At 38.6% G+C, this 19,530-nt stretch overlaps 1 protein-coding gene across 1 annotated transcript in view; it reads left to right on the forward strand.

Annotated features, from left to right (window-relative positions):
• The window catches only part of cfap299 (cilia and flagella associated protein 299), a 55,431-nt gene that overhangs the window by 34,269 nt on the left and 1,632 nt on the right, over positions 1 to 19,530 (forward strand). The window contains exon 4 of the mRNA XM_018759061.2: positions 10,128 to 10,270. Within this exon, the coding sequence (XP_018614577.1) occupies positions 10,128 to 10,270 (143 nt within the window). The remainder of the gene's footprint in view (positions 1 to 10,127; positions 10,271 to 19,530) is intronic.

Genomic DNA, 19,530 nt, shown 5'->3' on the forward strand with positions numbered 1-19,530 from the left:
GGTAAACAATCTTATTAGTAAAGAAAATGTGCAGAGAAATCAGAAAACGTGCAACCTCTCCCAACTGTGCAAATTAACAGTCCAACTCTGTACGCGTTAGTTATTCGCGAGTCTGCTGTGCCAAGTAGTTGGGGGACTGAGTAAAAGTGAATCCAAAAATTAAATTTTGCTATGTATGTTTATATCTTCAGTTACATTAACAATTATATTTAACAGTACATTTAGATACGTTGAGTCTTTTGACAAAATTTTTATTCATTTTTTAAAGTATGTTAATTTATAGCTAAATGACCATTTCATAATAGATAACAGTAGACCATACATTTATTAAAGAGCACTGACTGTTAGTAATTGTTTTCATGTGAATCCACTGCATAAAACACTTTTTCTACAGCTTTAAACTAAAAAAGGAAATCCTGTTTTTGAGCCTTCAGATTTTCAAATATTTTTCAAATATAGATGTGTACAGTATTTTTCATTGTATGCGTCAAACAAAAAGTATAAGGATGTAATAACAACATCTGGCCATAGACAGAGCTAGATTTATTCCATTTTTTTTCAACAACTTCAGAGTGGAGAAATGTGATTTAAGTCTGCAGATCTGCTTAACTCGAAAGATAATGAGACACACCCTCACCTAACTGTAAAGTCATCATTTAAAACAGGTCAAAGCTGGTCAAGCCTGGACGATACAGACTCAGAGAAGCTGAATATCTAAATGAATCATTCATTTAGATGTTCTTATATGGTGGCCTGGATTCCACAGCTGTTTTATCAGCACTGGATTTAATTAACACTAAGCAAATGTATTACATTGGCACATTCAGCAGGGAGTGAAGAAACATCTTCTCACAAGTGAAGTCCTCAGCCTGTTTTTTTTTTTTTTTTTAAGTTTTTAATTTGTTGTTTTTCTTCAAATAAATATTTTGTGTTCAATATATAATGAATTAAAACTAAGAAGTTTCAGGACCTGTAACTCCAAGCTGGCTCTTGGTCTTTATATTTGAACATTTCAGGGGCGGAAGCAGACCGCATCTTTAAAGTCATGCATTTCTTTGTTTTGTTGTTGTTTGGCAGTTTCAGGGGAAAACGTTATGTTATCAGACGTAAGAGGGTGGTTGCGTGAAAAAGTGGAAGTGGATGATTACAGGGGTTAAATATTCCTACAAGGAATGTGTTAGCAAGCCAGAAGTGACTCGTCTCTCAGAGAATAATGCTGAATTTTAGCACAGAGGGAAAAAATGTGTTGAAATACGTTTTACCTCGTTATATATTCATCTCAGCTTTCTTTAATTGTTGTAAGATTATCAAGCACACCCACAGACACATGCCAATTACAGAAACATATAACTGATCAGATACAGTATCTAATTTGGCACAACAACAATGTAATACATATGTCCTTATGTTAATACCGCTTATGTATACCTTTAAATCTCCCATAAAAATAAGGGAATAAAGGGAATTGACCTTGTGTTGGGCCATACTGAATGTCATTAAAATGTCATTTCCAAATAATCTTTGTTACCTGCAGATAAATTTTACAAATAAAGTCCAAATTTTTTGTTCAAATCGTAATGGCCTCTCCACATCCAGTTCTTAGTAGATTTGACTGGCTTTGTAAAAATCGTCTTTCTGAAATTGTCATTTTAGCTATTGCTCTTTAAATAAATTGCAAACACATGTATGTGTGGGGAGAATAATTCATCTGTTGCTCAACGCATACCTTACTGCTCTCATTGGTCTTGTTGATTAAAGGTACATTTTACAAAGTTGTTAGATTTGTTGATTAAAATGTATTTCCTTTGACCTTTCGATAAAGAAATTAAACGTGTGTGTGTTTTAAGCAGGCGGCTGGTGGAATCGTGGTTGGAGTGGTTACCTTTGGCTCCGAAGGTTGTTTCGTTCCCTGCCTCTGACTGTGGTACCCTTGAGCAAGATACTTTCCCTGCAATTGCTCCAGTACCTTTGCCTGGCCTGTGGTAACTAGTTGTGGCCCTGTGATGGACGGGCATCCTGTCCAGGGTGCCAGTCCATCACAGTCATTCCCCCCTTCAGCCTTGTGCCCAATATCTCTGGAACGGTGTATGTGTGTGTGTGTGTGTCCATAATATAAATATATACACTCCAACAGTATACGTATTATTCATAAATGTATTGATTTGAAAGAAGCATATGAAGCATTCCATTTGAAAGTACATATTATAAATGTTTTGTTTAACCTCTATCTATGGAGCAGAACACTGAATAAAATGTACTATAACACCTTGTTTTCTCATTGTCTAATAGAAGACTAAATAGACTAATGTCCAAGAAAGAGGAGGGAAAATAATTGCTTCTCTTGGGTTTTCAGTACATTGTACGTTCTCAGAGTGGTAATATAGAGGACAAGTCTGTAATCTTCTACTCTGCATCTCCCCTCCCTTCTTTGGAAAACCTTTGCTTTATGAAGGTCACCTGCCTCAGTGTGTTTTGCTTGATGTCAAGCGTGGAGTTCAATAACTGCCCTTTCTGCATAAGAGTGTTCAGGAATTCTTCTCTGCTAAGGAGTGAGTGGTAACTCTTTCCCACACTTGCAGAGCAGTGAGACCCCAACGCAGTAAACATCCTGCGTGGACGTCTCTGTGCTGTTAGACCACCTGGCAGTGCCGGCAGTGGTTCTCAATGGGACTAATTGAGGGATATGGTGAAAAAGCACGGTAAAACTGAATGTGATCCAGAAACAGAACCGCCTAATTATACTGGGAGCTGGGAGCAGTCACTGGTGTGAACCTCTGAATTGTGTCTACTGGGGGTTTAATCCTTCTTTGGTGGATCTTCAGCTGTGAGCTGACCAGTGATGGTAATCTCTCATTTACACCATTGCTGAACTGAACTCTATAGCATGAGTTCATCAGGATTGTTTTTAAAGTGCGTTTGAAAATGTTCCTCTCAGTTACAGGGACGCAAAAAAAAAAATCTGGCACGGTATAATTACCATGATTCTAGTCCCTTTAATCTTATTTAAAGCTTATTTAGTCTTAAAAGCCTATTAGCATTGAAGGCTATAGAGAATAATTCACCGGTTACATCACATTGCTTGAATAAAAGTCTCAGAGAATAATTTGTGGTATTTAATTTCATTTGTTTGATTTGCATTCATTGTGTTATATCAAGTCTAGGGTATATGGTATGCTTAAATAAAATTAATAAACAATTAAATTGTTGCTCTCAAAGCCAAATAAAATTAAAATGTCAAAGATCTGAAATTTGTTATCACATTACGAAATTATTTTTTTAGAATTCCTTGGAGGTTATCAATATTATTTTTGGCAACACATTATACATGTATATAATTTTTCTGTTCATTAAGAGTAAGGTAATAACTAAAAAATCTGGTGCTTGTAAAGTTGTCCGCGCTAAGAGGGTCCTTGATAATGAGGGCCGTATGAAAGTTGTTGTTTTTACTCTGCATACCTAATCCAGCTTTTAAAATTCAAACTCATTGCACTTCAGTAAAAAAGAGTGTAATATCCTATTAGTTCTTGTAAACATAATTTTTATTTTACATTAATCCTGACCACAAAAATATTTGCTTTGAAATATTGCTCTTGCTTCTTTTTCATTAGTGTGGTTTGAGCATGAAAAAGAACGATGGAATCATATTTTTGAGTCAGAGTTTCTGATCCTGTACTGTGTTAAAAAGCAGTCCTGCAGTCTTTTTTTAAATATTGTGTCATTTGTTCTATGTCTTTGTCCCTTAAATTCTTGCTGCCATCAATTATGTGTACTATTTATTTTCCTCTACAAGAAAATATTTTGAATTAATTCAATCCATTCATAGTAAATGATAATAAGGATCTTGACATGAAAATAGGTCAGGTCTTTAACAAGCATTTTTAACATCTTATGTGTATATGCTAAATAAATGAATAATTCTAAATGAAGATTGGGTGTTGGTATGAATGTGGTTTATTAACAATGTCACAATTAACAATGAATTTCTTTTAATATATGTCAAATGAAATATAAGTAAACCTTTCACTAAAAGCCACAAAAAAAAATCTGAGGCCCAAAACGTCAAATACAAAATTTCATGTACTCGGCAATCATAATCATATATAGAATAAGTACTTAATCATTCTATTGCCACTTTGAGACCTTGCGTGAGAAGAAAAACATATTGAATATTACATTCTGATAATAAAGATCTTCATTCAGGAAACCTATTTCTGTATTTTGGGCTGTGCAAGATTTTTTTTTTTTTTTACATCTCACATTAGGTTTGCTTTGACAGGCATTTAGAAACACAAATTCGTAAAGTGAAAGTTTTAGATTTAAAATAGAAGATCAGGGAACATTTGCTCTAATCTTGGAGCGATTAAATGTGTAATTATCAAAGTCAGTCTGTTGATCCTTCTAGATCTTTGAAAGTGTACAATATTTGAGTCTGCAGTTAGATATTCCAGTATGAGTTAACAAAATTTTAAATTATAACAAGCAGTAGACAAAACATGTGTTCGTTATAACCCCTTTTTAAGAATAATTGAACTGTACCAACTAAAGATCAGACAGCAACCACTGTATCCTAAATACTGGTTTCTATGGTTTGGCAAAAACGGAGTGGCATATCAAATAGCAGGGTCATAGTTTTGAGATGATTATTCAGTATCAAGGCGCAACAGTTCAAGTTACAGTATATGATCTTTACTTCCAAATTCTCAAAGACATATATGACAATTTTAGTTTCTTCTTTTACTAATTGTTGTCATTTATTCAATTTTCATTTTTATGTTCATCACCTTTTGCAGTTTTTCTTTCCGTTTTCTTCTGAGATACAACAAAATCAGATTCAAGCATTCAGTCTGTGATCAGTTGGTGTAAACTGAAACCAATTTACCGCAATTCGAAAAGTTAATCCACGGTCTTAAGTAAAATTGTTGACCGAAGACTGATCATGTTTTACATTTTTTGTCAGCCTCTTGTTGGTGCACAAATGTAAGCGCTCTGCTGTCCCTGCAGGGTTGCACCACTCCACAGATGTTGTATGCTAAACATAAATTTTCTTCCCCACAAGTAATTTGGAAGCCAAAGGAATTCAGAAAATGATTGCAGGAGCACAACAAGAGGAAAGGGTATGCCTGTGTTTGGTCACTTTGGTGTATAAAATCTGTAGCTAGGACTGCTTTGAGTGATTGGTGTTTTTACCACACTTGCCAAATTCAACTGCTCTATTTTCAACCCATAATTCCTCACAGACTTCAAGCATGTGTCTAATTTAAGATTTTTTTTTTTTTCCCCTGTGGAGCAAAGTTCTGTCACAATACGGTCATTTAAGTCGGTAATTTGGAATAATATTTGCCGTCAAATAGAAGCTAATTGTGAAGAATTAGTTCGTATCTAGTTGTTATCAAATTATTTTGAGGAAGCCGATAAATATGTACCATCAGCTACAGCATATGGCAAAAAATTAAACGGATATTGAACTGTGTAGTAAAAGCATCCTCGCGGGATCGTCCGGGCATTCGGTCTCCGCACATCATTCTGTATTTCTTACCTTAAATGTAGTGCTTTCTCGTGGTGTGCAGAAAAAAATTTCGTTCACAAGTGCAAGCGAGCAAAGCTTATGCATTGAGAGGCCCTCAAGGACCAGGCCAGCAAATGACAGTGAACAGAGGGGTGCTGCAGAAGTTCTCAATCTGGCCAGCTGCGTGCAGTTAAGCGCATTCACTGATGCAGCAGGGCTGAATCAAGGCCCCAGTGCAGGGACCCGTCACAGGGGCCCAACAGCAGCTGAGGATGAAGGAGCCTCACACAGGTGTGCGCCAGGGCAGTGAATGGTGGATGCGTCTGTGTTGCACTGTGGCTCGTTTGCTCTAGTCAGCCCTCAGAATGCATGGAAAAATCCAGAATCGTGTGTTTTAACCATACTGCCGCTAACGTTTCACGTGCACCGTCCATGTGCACGTTTTAACCTTTGAAAAAAATCTTTTTGCGCAGGAAATCTTCAGTTAACCTTGCTCTTTTGTTTTCCATAGAGGAGCTGTTTTCAAAAGACGGCGTGATATTTTTATGTCGTCTGTATGAGCGTCCTTTCTTATTCCTACGGTGCATCATAAGACAAATATGAAGTCCAGATCAACTTTTATGTACGTTGCAGTGCTTTTATCTCCTATTTTTATCACACTGTTTTGTCTATCGCTGATAGCTCTTCATCGCTTGAAAGCCGTCCCTTGCTTGTGTGCCTCGCTGTCGTGAATTCGTCACGCTTTGAACCAATCTTGAAAAAAGTTATCTGTGCCATGGCAACAATCAGAAAAACGACTAAATGTGGGATGAAAAGGGAGGTTTTAATAGAATTTTTAAGATACCGTTTGAAAACTAGGACAGCGTTTTTGATTTTGAACTCCCTGTAATTTGAAGTATGTGGGTTCTAGCCACTTATTTTGTGGTTTTGGCTCTGCTGGATACCTCTGTAAAAAGCAGAGTGCAGTGCGATCGCTGCTCTTTGCTCACTGACTCACTGGTTGGCCACTTTGCTGCCCCTTTGGTATATGGCCACAGTTGTTCTGCCCTCATGGCTAACCTCAGGGTGTAACCCTGTCTGCCGCTGGGTGTTCGGAGGAGGGAACCCAGAACACCTGGCCCGGATGCATTTATTTTCTCGCACAAACATCGGAGTGCTGTTTGTAAATGTAGTGTCCAGCACATGCATAAACACGTGGCCGAGACATCCTATGCCTTGCATGTATACAAAATATATCTTTAAAATAAAAACGTTTTCACCAGAGGTGCCTTTACGATTTGTCACTCTCATAAATACCTGCGTTTGCTTTAATTACGCTCGCTTTAAACTAGACTTCCTCGTACGTGCTCTCTGTGTACAATCTTCCCTTTCTTGGAATATTCAATTGCTGTTAATGCATTTAATTCTATTTTTAGTGCGAGTCGAACACAGAATGTTATACAACACTTATGCACAACACAGATATAAAACGTAACCACCGAGTACAGCAAGCGGTCTTTTAGCATGGTTTAACATTTTCGTTCCGTACGCCAAGACATCTGTCTGCAGACACACCCTATCATTTTAAGCAAGAAGAGTGTATTACGATTATTTTCATTCTTACTGCATACATGTGTTGACAGAAATCTAGCCAGAGTAGGAAGATATCATTAATATGTCGTTGACCTTGAAGCATAATTTCACCAGTAGTACTGGTAGATTTCGTTGCATGGGAACTTCCCACAACTTCCATAGTTAGCCGCAGATTTGAGATGGTAAACAATTCTATCTCCCACAAATGCTTTTAAGAATAACATCTGCGAAAAAGTTCTTGGTAGCTGTAACATTGCAGTCTTGCACCGAATGTGGTGTCCGGCAGATTTTCTAGTTAGACATATCAATACTCTACTGGCGGTTGTTCGGTTAATGGCCTTTCAGTCCTTTAATCCTCACAATCCATGTCCATGTTTCTTTTTTTTTTGTTTTTTTTTTTTTTGTGCAAATAGCAAGCCAGTCTACAATGGACTTACTGTCCCATAAGTAGCATTGTCAAAAATATAGTTGCCAGAGCGCAGGGTGTTTGGAATGGAAAACTTTGGTCAGTTCATCCGTTGTGCCATAAGGAATAGGTTAGATGGGTGGTTACTTTGCACATCCCGAGGGCACTAGAGGAAGGGCTTGGGGTTTCTAGAGACCATGATGACTCAGTAAGTAAATATCAGGAGTACAGTAGTGACTCTAATCTCAAAGAAACTTCCTAGTTATCCTATGAAGTTGTTAATGTGTATTAAACGGCTATTATATGTTGACGAGAACGTGAATTCACAATGAATCACGATAATGTTTTAAAACCCATGCCTGTTTGTTAAATGAATGCCCTCTCGTGTTATTACCATCTGATTCTGTGATGTTCTGGAACTAATGGCGCTTTGATGTAAACTCAGCGTGCTTGGAATAATCCGTTGGGTGCTTATGAGCATCTCAGTAAAACAGCCCGTTGACGAAGATCAGACCTCCGAAGGATGTGTAGAGCAACGCCTCTCGGTCCCTAACAAGCAGCACACCTCGAAACAGCTGGTTTCCACTGCTGCATCTACTACACAGACCCTGCTCTATGAAGTCCCTTCCAAGTCAAACAAGCGGCTCTTTTTCCTCTTCAAGAAATACCTAAAGTCACACCAGGGCAAGCCTGCCAAAAAAGGGCTCCAACCTCAAACATTCCTGTTGTAGAGCCCGTGTTTTCATTACCCCAACAAATTTACACAGTTGTTAGTGATGGCCCGGGATTCCTCCCGAAGCACAGCCCACCAATAATAAACAGAGGCCAGCTGACACCCAGAGACACCTGCACAGCTCCCTGACAGTGCAGGATTGTTCCCGGGCCGGAGGGCATGGGGAGGCCCTCGAGTTCCTGTGGAAGTGTGATCCTCCGAGAGGGGCCGCCACGCCGCCCTGGCGCACGGCTCGCCCCTAGATAAGTGCGTCAGTGGAAAACCCTGCAGTAGAAAACACCCTTGTGTGTGTCGGGCAGCTCTGTGATAAAGCAATGCAGTTATTTCCTTTACCAGCTCCGTTTGCTAAAGGGCAGCTGCCTCAGAGTATCTGCTCTCTCTAGTGCCGCACTCTAAAGGCGGCTTAAATGAAGCATGACAGTTTCGAGGAAACTTTACAGGACGTCGGGCAAAGTGCTTTCACCACCTTAAAGCGCAAGGTGATATTTGCTGCTAAAATATCGTGCCGATTTTGTGAATTTCGCTTTTTTCACCGGCGGTATTTAAATATCACCCATAACGTGCGCTGGAAGACTCGTGTGCATATGGAATTGTGATACAGTCAAGAATCCCCTAATGTTTTTTACAGTCATCTTTTTTTTTTTTTTTTTTTTTTTTATCATTCTCAAAACTGTTTAATCTCTAAGTAATATCTTTGAATAAGTGTCATTAGTAATGGTATATGCTATATGTATAACATCTTATAAATATTTACAAATAATCTGCAAAGAGTGACTTGGATATTGAATATCAAGCCTGTCAGCTTTATATATGAGTGGAATTATATGTTCCTCACACCTCAAGCCACTAAATGAGTAGCAACTCCTTTAAACCTCAGTGAGGTGAGAACACCTGTTGTTCGCAACCGAACATGGGCGGTGCACCTTCGGGGTCTCGGAGGTCCTGCCGCCAGCTTTCACGTCAATTTCGTCTGTCTTCTCTTCCCTTTTCCTTAAAATGTTAGTAATCTGGGGGGCAGTTAGCTTTCCGCTGGAGTCTGATGTGATGAATAGAAAGGTGGTCTTCCTGCTTCCGTCTTCCGACTATAATTCTCCGCATCCACGTGGTGATTTATTTCCAGTGCTGGAGGCACAGACGGGGCAAGTGGCTCAGCCTTCATCCAGCTGTAAACCCGATAGCATCTGTTTAAGAGATAAAGAAGAGCACCCTTCTTCTGAGGTCTGGAGTGCTAGTTATCTCACTTTTATCCTCCACAAGTAAGGAAATCTACAGATGCTCTGAGTTATGACTGTACAAATGGTGATATCCCTCGCTGCAATATTTCACTTAGATCTTTTCACTCTGTTTAATTGTGAAGCATCCAGGTAAATAGACGAGCCGCATCAGATCTTTTTTTTTTTTTTCCCCACTTGTCCCTCTGAGTGATGTTGTTATTCAGACAAAACAACTTTAGTGTTTACGTCGTTTTGAAGGTTATCAGGGCCGTGCCTTTGTGATCGTATCATCATAAAAAACATATCCAACTTCTGTCACCTCTTCGACTTTCATGTGCTTCATGTTGTCTTTAACGAACCGCTGGCTTGGTATGATTTTGGTGTGATGTGAGTGGCTTCCTTTATTTTTACAAGTCTGCGAAAAAGTTTTTTTGAAACTTAAATTTATCTTTAAAGTCCTATAATTTTTGTTTGATGCTGAATTTTTGCGACATTTATGTTGTCGGTACCGTCGATAATTGATATATAATATTTTGTTCTTTATTCCAAGTTGTTCCAGTGTGGGAGACATTATTTGTAAACCTCTACCCTCTCTGTCCTCAATATTAGTGATTGATATCGTTCTTTTTTTCTGGGTCACAGGGTAAGTCATTCATGATTATTTACCCAGTTTTTCCTACTGTTTTTTTTTTACAGTCTATCATTTTCATAAGGGACCGAAATTCTCTTGGACAGGAAATATCTGGGTATATAGACTACTCCCACAGACTCAAAACTGAAGCCTTCGAACCATATTTCAATGGAAAGAAACGACTTTTGCCAAGGCCAACTGACTTAAGGTAGGCCTGTTTTTAGGTAACACATCCTTTGTGGTTCTACACGTTTCCATTAAACAGAAATGAGTGTACTGATAATTATATAGCGCACAGTGCCTGGCTTGTAAGTATTCACACCCTCGTTCATTTTTCCACATTCTGCTGTCTAAGACGTAAAATCATTGAAGTTTGTCAATTTCATCGCACTACACGACATACTCTACGTCTTCAACCTGAAAGAAGAATTATAGCAACACAAGCACCATACATATTTCTCATTGACGCAAATGATAAATTTTGTAACCTTAAATAGACGTTCACCCTCCGTTGCCCACATGCTGATGGCGTCAGCCTCCAGTGGTCTTGAACAGCAATTTGCTGCAGAAAAACTGCAATTTCTGTTTCATATAATCTAACATTATGATGCTACATTTAAATACAGTCTTTAAACTGAAACACTCAATACCATATGAAACAGATAACATTAAACAGTATGCAATTACAAGAATTTTTTTTTTTCCTGTTGAAAAATAGTTTTTTTCCTACAGCTGTAAAACTATCCTTACGTTTACATTTATTCATTTAGCTGATGCTTTTCTCCAGAGAGACCTACAGTGTTAATCTACTTACAGTTATTGACCCATTTATGCAGTTTTGTTTTCAGTGTGTAGAAGACACGTGTCATTGCTTATATTAGAATCAGTAGTTTTTTGGGTTAGCTGTTTCATTAGGCTCTTTTTATCAAAACCTTTATTTCTGTTGAGGTAGTGGATGCTTCTGGTATATGGTAGTTAACTAATGAGGCTGCACTTAAATGTTACCTGCTTAATCCACCTTCCTGCATTTGTGTTCTCAAAAGAACAGCCTCTTTTCCAAGACTTTTGTAATTTTCACTCTCACTGTGGTCATTCTAACCATGCCCTGGTGTGGAACACTAGTGAAGATTCCCAGCTGATTCCCAGCAGATTCCCAACTGGTCTGTGTGTAGGAAAGTCAGTGAGTCATAGAGTGGGCATGCCCGGATGCAGGCCACTCATGCAGCGGCCGGGCGTGTCTCGCGGTTCTCTCACAGCCCTGCAGGGAGCAATAACATGCGCCGCGCTCCATGTGGCTGTCGCTAAGAGGTAGCAGATGCTGACTCCCCTCCCACTCAGAATGCGCAGGCTCTGCTCCACATCGGGGCTTCCGTCTCTTCGCTCGGCATCATTCGGCCCTTCCGCTTCAGGCCATGTGCCACCATGTCGGACGTTCATTTAACAGAGCGATTGTCATTATGTAAGAATGCCCGACGTTCCATCAGCTTACAGCGCATGTGTCGTAGCGGTAAAGTAACAGTTTGGGAGATTGCAGGTGTTCGGTCGCTTATTTGGCGGTATCACAAAGTTTGGTTATGCCAGTAATATGCCAGAGAAAAGCATGAAATTGGATTTTCCATTTGACACTTGACTTTCAAAGAAATGGAATGAGTATAAAGTCCAGTGCAGATTTTGGGGTTTCTTTGTTTTTGAGCTTTCTTGGTGATTTTTACAGATAAAATGCTCCTATCAGTATGCTGATCTTTTTTATGTTATATTATTATTCAGTCCCTTTATTGCACCGTTGGTCCTACACCATCAAAAAGGAGCTTTCCGGAAAATACATTTTGATCGGGGAATTTCTTATATCACAAGTCCTATCGAACATCTCATGCATCTATCTGACACACGCACGTTTGTAGCACACGTTGTTTCTGAAAACACATTTTTTCCATCTCATATAATTACATTTTAAAAAACACATTCTGTTCAGATTTTTTGTGAGTTTAAATAACCATTTAATTACATTTGTGCAGTTTTGCCGCACAAGTGTTGGAAGTATTTACATAAAAAGGTTTTGTTGACCAGCAAGTTACCTAGTGTTCGAATGTACTGTATATGAAAACTGTGTGGACTTGGACTAATTGCTTTTCATGAGCAGTATCCCTGTAGATGTTCCTTTAAGTGATTTTGTTTAAAATGATTTCACAGAAGTTGGACATAAAGGATGAATGTTTAGATGAAAGGGTATGAGAAAGGAGAGGTTGGTCTATAACTTTCTACTGTGCTTAAAACTGATCATCATAAATCAAACATAAAATACAAATGCAGGCTTCTGTTCAATGTAGCCCCCAAGAAACATCCACACAGTCTTCACTCATAACCATCACCTAATTATCCCACAACGTTGATCCATGCATACAGCTTCCTGTCGTTCCAGATGTGCCTTCAACATCTCTGATGTCTATTTAATGTTCCATTGCAAAATGACCATATGTTTATGTGCTCTAAACATTAACCTCCCCTTACTTTCAGTGATCCTTTGAACAGAACCATTGCTATGCTGAGCAGACACAGCACTTTGTTCTGAAATGTGTTCAGAATATAATTCACCCATGCATATTGCATATGTTAGAGGAAAGACTAATTTATTTAGCTTTTTTTTTTCTTTTTTTTTTATTTGCTCAACAAAGAAACTATGAAGCGGGCATAAGAACTTCGCATGATGTACAGCAGTTCTAAATTTCTGATCAGTCCTATGTGTCGGTATAATGAAATGTTTTCTAATGACTTTTTTGTTGAAAACTTCGGCTTTTTTGTTTTTTATTTTGATCAAGAGCGCAAGATGGATTTGCTTTAAACAAGAAAAACACTGTTGAGTATCAGGCAAAGTTATCAGTTGAGCCTCAAAATGTTTGTGTTGTACTGACACAGTCCAGCAAGAACTTCTTGCACCTTCCTCTGTTTTCCTAAAGTTTTCACAAACAAAGGACCAGTCACTCTGAAGCCCACTGACTGCAGGTGAAAGCTGCCCAGGCAAAGGATTTGTAACGTAAAAAGCTTATCTGCATTACATGTGTGAGTGTGTGCATCTTGTGAGTGTTTGAAATATCTAACTTGAAGGATTTCATTTTAAGAAAAACATGACTTGCTTCCTCTGGCCAAAACCATATTGCTTCTATGCTCAGCTTTTGCAATGCACCTGTGTGTCTGGCTTCGTTGCCACTGTGAAAATATTTGCATTGCTGTCTTTCTTTATTAACTTTTAACACAAGGAAAATGATTCCAGCTCCTGATGTAAATTACCATATTTCCCCAATGCTTTGTTCATACTGGGTGGGGGCTCTTAGAAATATCTTTGAAGCACAGTTGAGGTGCTGCTGCCTATGACAAATTATTTTAAAGTAAGAGTAAATTCTAAATTCTTTCATAATATCAACACAAGGGAAGCACAGCTATGAGTTGAGAACTATTTCTTCCAGTTATAAAGGGGACGGACGTTCAATTAAGTTTATTTATGTTCTTTATAACTCTTACTGTGATATGTGTTGATGCCTGTTTTTTTAATCTGTCATTAAAGCTGCTCATTCGTGAGATTACCGAAATTATAAGAAAAACAGCATAGACTGGCCGTGCCTTTAGTACTGATAAAAGAGTCAGCATTAAATTTTCAGTTAACTTCTTCTTTAGGAAGTTGAAATTTATTTCAAAAGAATAGCCAAATATACTATTATACTATTTTTTATACTATACTATACATTTATAAGTCCATACTTTTTTGTTCTCCCTATCAATTTTTTACACGAAATTAAGATATTGCTCCTGTCTGTATTACTATTTCAAAAGATGATATAAAACTAGTTTAAAAAAGGAATAAAAATGTAACAAGTCATCTCAGACACATCTTCGTCGTGTACTTTGAATGGGATTTTCTGAAGAAAAAGCATTTCATAATGCCACTTTACCCTCACTTTAAAAGACATAGAAGACCACAGGGAATGAAACACAGTTAACCTTTTTCAGCACAGAAAAGTTATTAATCACTTGAGATCTGGCCATATGGAGGAATATATTACACCCTATTGTGTCACCACCTTATGTAATGGAGCACGCTGCCTGTACGACACTGGAGAACATGAAAACATAACACCTTAAGCACATATAAAACTAAGTTTCAACTGTTAGAACATGTGTTATGAATTTCTTATTTCAGTCATTTGTAAGCTGGAGTAGACTTGTCTCCCACAGGTAAGAAATAAGATGTTGTCCAAGGTTGGTGAGTGCATTTTTATACCTTTCTTGCATTTGTAATTGAAAAAGTTTTGTCATCCAGTTCGAAAGAGGTATCATGAACAGCCAACATCCAGAAAGCAAAAATGTTTGGAGACAACACAAAAATGTGAAAATGCAGACATCTTTATGTATGAAATGGTAACCATAGAATATAATGCAGGCCACTTATCCTATTTATGATGTCGGTCAGGTGTGACTGAAAGAAAAGTCTTTTATTGAATGCAGGACTTTTTCCCAGACAAAAATGTGTTTTCATTCTTTTGTATTTCATGTCTGAATTTGGTACAGTGCAGCAGGTATATTGTCATAGAACTGTCCGCCCAACAGAAAAGTGTAGCACTTTGCAAGTTAGTGGGTAGGTTTCTTTCAAAAAGGTATCATTAATTTTCTAAGTATATGGCCTAACTCCTCTGGTGCTGATTTTCTTTAGTGTATAGGAATGCCCTTAAAACTCTCAAGCTTGTGAGCAAGTGCTCATGAAAGCATTTTCACAGAAGAAAGTTAGTATTCTCTTACTTAAGAGTTTTGGTCCTTCTGCCTGTTTCAGTCTTAGTTTAAACATCTCATCTTATTTTTCTCTACGCAATGTAAGCGGTTCACTGTAGAAAAAAAGTGGTCAACCAAGTATGTTAACTACCACATGACATTTTGGTATAAATAGGAACTAAAAATACTATCAAATGTTCTTGGAAAAAAAGAGAATTAAACTTCTGTGTGCAAGATGAGAAAATAAAAAGTGTTTGCAATATATTAAAGAAATCACTTTCTTGTGTGGGGGTGTGGTGGTGCGGTAGGTTGGACCGGGTCCTGTTCTCCGGTGGGTCTGGGGTTCAAGTCCCGCTTGGGGTGCCTTGCGATGGACTGGCGTCCCGTCCTGGGTGTGTCCCCTCCCCCTCCAGCCCTATGCCCTGTGTTGCTGGGTTAGGCTCCGGCTCCCCGCGACCTCCCCATATGGGACAAGTGGTTCTGACTGTGTGTTGACTTTCTTGTGTAACAATTTTATGGTCGGCCTTATAACATGAAAACAGTGACTTTTTCTCTTTTTTTTTTTTTTTTTAAAACCGTGCAACACGAATTTAAGTTTACTCCTGGCAACAGTTTGAGATTGTATAATAATTACTACTAAATGGTACTAAGATAGGGGGTGTGGTGGCGCAGTGGGTTGGACCGGATCCTGCTCTCTGGTGGTTCTGGGGTTCGAGTCCCACTTGGGGTGCCTTGCAACGGACTGGCGTCCCGTCCTGGGTGTGTCCCCTCCCCCTCCAGCCTTACGCCCTGAGTTGCCGGGTAGGCTCCGGTTCCCTGCAACCCCATATGGGACAAGCGGTTCAGAAAGTGTGTGTGTGTGTGTGTGGTACTAAGATTAGCCATGTTGAGATAGGTTTTAGCTAAAATGAGATTAATTAACTCCTTCATACAAATGACTATTTCTCTAGGGAAAATATTGTACTTCTGTGTTCCCCCACATGGCTGTGTCAACTTTGTACATTTCCGCCTCACTATCACTGTCCTATTTTTAATGTACTGCCAGTCACTGAAATAATTGACTGTAATGAAAGAATCAAAGACAGTAGTATGAAAATAAACAAAAGTGTATTTTTAAAAGGATGTAATGTATAGTTTCCCCTCCTACATATTTCCTCCAATTTCTTTTCTTTTCTTTAACTTTTAAAACTGCCAATATGTATCTGTTTAGCTACACAGTGTGTGGACTGAACCACTCTGCCTTCCCATGGTCTAGAGATTTTGGAGGCAGGGAATGGCTCCCAGGAGCAGATGAGACCACACTAAGTGTGTGGGAGGGAAGGGGGAAGTGAGGCTGATAGGGCTTTCAGAGATATCATATCTCTCAAGATGTGGACTTCTGGGGAGAATCCTTATGTGTGTGAGAGATTTATTCTGCTCCCTTCACTTCAGCCATATACTATACTGCAGTTCAGTTTTGGAATAGTTATCATCCTGGCTAAAATTGCTGTGTTTGTTAAATATATACTATTAGTGAGCATGTGATTCATTTTATAAATGTAATATTTACATTTACATTTACATGTATTCATTTAGCAGACGCTTTTCTCCAAAGCGACGTACATCTCATAGAAAATACAATGTGTTCATTACATTAGGAGAAAGAGAGACATAGATGCAGATGCATGATTCTTAAGTACAGTTAGTTTCCTTCACCATATGGACCGACATTCATCACACAAGTAGCTGCATAAAACTTTTCCAGAATATCGCCGATTCCTAATCACCTTCCTAGTAGTTTTTTTTTCTTTTTGGATACATATAAACATTTACGTTACGTTGCAGGAGTGGCTCTGTAAAGGACTGATCCGAGCATGAGCATGAACATTTATACCTTACAATAATATATATTCAAGTTCCTCCTGAAGGTACAGTGTAAGTAGTATCTGAATTGTATTTGTTTACTTGATGTTGAACGTAAACAAGTATTTTTGCATTTAATATATTCCAAAGTTTAATCTAGGCTTCATGCTTCACCACACATTGCTATTGCGAAAAAATCTCCAAAAGATATTCAGCTCAGTTCTCGCATCAGCCAAAGAGAATGGTAATTCAAAGCTCACCACGGCTAAATGTAAGCAGTCCGTGACTTCTTTCGACAGTTTGGATGAATAACATTTTACATCTGTTGTTTATCATGTAACAAACTATTAAGCAGCAGAGCGATATATAACATGTACTGCACTGGCTTTATTCCAGCCTCTTACCATAATCATCCACGATATGCACAATTTATTATAGCTTTCTCATCTATGTGCCTCTCCATGGATTTATAAAGAGACTTCTCCCTAAGGTCTAACTTTGTTCTTGGAAAAGATCTCCAGCCGGGGAATGACTGAGGTCCACTGAAGCAACTTCCAGCGCCTTAAAAGTGTGACATTTGGAATTATATTACTGTAAAGCAGCTGGCTCACAGCAGAGGAGCTAGTGATGAGAACTGCTAGAATCAGGCCAACAACATCTCACTGGGACCAAGCCCTCCATTCAAAATGCTTGACACACAGCACCAACCTTTTTGCTCCTTTTAGATACTAACCAAGGTCTGTGCAAATCCATTCTGACCAACTGGAATGTCTCATGCCCTTTGCATGGCAAAACTGAGGGAGTTTCACAGTTGTGTATCTGATGAAGTAAACATGGTTCCAACTCCCCTTTAGCAGTCATAAAAAGGAAAAGTGAAATTCAAAGTTATATGGAAGCTAGAAGGCGGTTATTAGAATATTTTTTACATATAGTACACATACAGTGCTGTGGAAAAGTATTTGCCACCTTTTTGATTTCCTATTTTTTATCTGTTTTCTCTATCTTTTCACAATAAATCACATTTCACATTTTGTCAGTTCTAGCAGTATACGAATGGGGTCCGAGAGAGGAAATCCACAAGTATTGTTTTTTATGTCATTTCCTTGGTTTGGATGATGATGAAATGTGGTTACAGGTGTGAAAAAATACTAGCCCTCCGACTTTAATCAGCCTAAGTAAGAGGGCAGTTTTAGTTACCATTTTTGAAAGAATCAGAAATATATTTTGAAATATAGTTTTTAACTATTTAAACCCTTACAGCAAATATTAAGTTGGCAAAATGGAAAGACATAAAATCATGTCATGCTATGCTCAAAGGAAGCTCCTGAAGACAGTGGTTACACAGCCATTTCTAAGGCTCGGAATCGTAAACCAGTCCTGTTTTCATCAAAGTGAGAAAGTCTGGAACAGTGGTGACTCTACCTAGGTATGGTTGTATTGTCAAAATCTCTCCATGAGCAAAGTATGAAATAATGAATGAGCTGAAAAAGAACACCAGACCAAGATGCAAGGAATTGCTAGCCTCAGCTCAAGTTAGTGGTCATGATTCCGAACAAGAAACGCATTGTGTAAAAATGGGAAATGTGGGAAAGTGACAAGGTAGAAACCTCTTCTAACTAAAAAGAACATGAAAGCTTATCTACACTTCACCAAAAATCACCTGGATGTGTCTCACAACTTCTGGAACAATGTTTCATGTACTGATGAATGAAACTTAGAGCTTTCTGGGGTTACATGGACCACGTTACTTTTGGCAAAAACCAAATATGGCATTTCAGAGTAAGAAACTTCTACCAGCAGTCAACCATGGTGGTGGTAGTGTACTGGTCTGGGGATGCTTTGCAGCCACGAGATTTGGGTGTCCTGCTATTATTGAAAGGACTATGAATTCTTCTTGGTATCAGAAAATTCTGAAGGAGAATGTCAGAGCATCAGTCTGTGAGCTGAATCTGAATCTCAGCTGGGTCATGCTGCAAGACAACATCAACATGGCTGGAAAACTAAATTAACGTTACGGAATAGCCTAGTCAAAGTCCTGATGTGAATCTGATTCAGATGTTTCAGCAAGACCTGAAAAAGCTCTTGATGCTTGAAAACTTTCACATGTTGCTGACCTAAGGCAGTTTTCCGTGGAGAAGTGGGCCACAGCAATGTGAGAACCTGCTCAACACCTACCAGAAGTATTTTGTTACAGTGACCGTAAAGAGGAAATTACTTTTTCACACATATGACTGCACATTTCATTCTCTTCCTCTCCAAGGAAATGACATAAAACAATACTTGTCACTTTTTCTCTCTTAAGCTTCATTCATATACTACTGTTAATGACAAAAGATCTGATCAAACTTCATGTAAAAAGCTGCAAAAAGGTAAAACTGGAAAGAGGATATATCTTAATTGTTCTGCCCATTCTACAAGTTAGTGATCAATGATCAATGCGTTCAAATGTTTCCCCCTTTAATGCATCACATATTCTCAGGAGTAGTGCACTCAAGGACACATATTCTATAAACTTTTTTGCACTTTACAGGCTTATCAAGCAGCATAATACATGGGGGAGAGTGGGGTTTTCTACAGGCACCTAGCTAACTGTAGGTGTAATTGAAAACAAGAGGGAGAAGGCCCAAGCCATCTCATCCACCCATTTTGATTTATTTTCCCTGGGTTTAATCACCATGAATTTTACCTGTGGGACCTAACCATAGGGTACATAGCAGTTTATCTATGGAGAACTGGTGTGGGACAGCTGGTAGTGTAGTGGTTAGAGCTGCTGCCTTTGGACCTAAAGGTTGCAGGTTTGATTGTCCTCTCCAGCTGTAGTACCCCTGAAGAAGTTACTTACCCTAAATTGCTCTAGTAAAGTTGTTG

The sequence above is a fragment of the Scleropages formosus genome, chromosome 17, assembly GCF_900964775.1.
Source record: "Scleropages formosus chromosome 17, fSclFor1.1, whole genome shotgun sequence".
Classification (NCBI taxonomy): Eukaryota; Metazoa; Chordata; class Actinopteri; order Osteoglossiformes; family Osteoglossidae; genus Scleropages; species Scleropages formosus.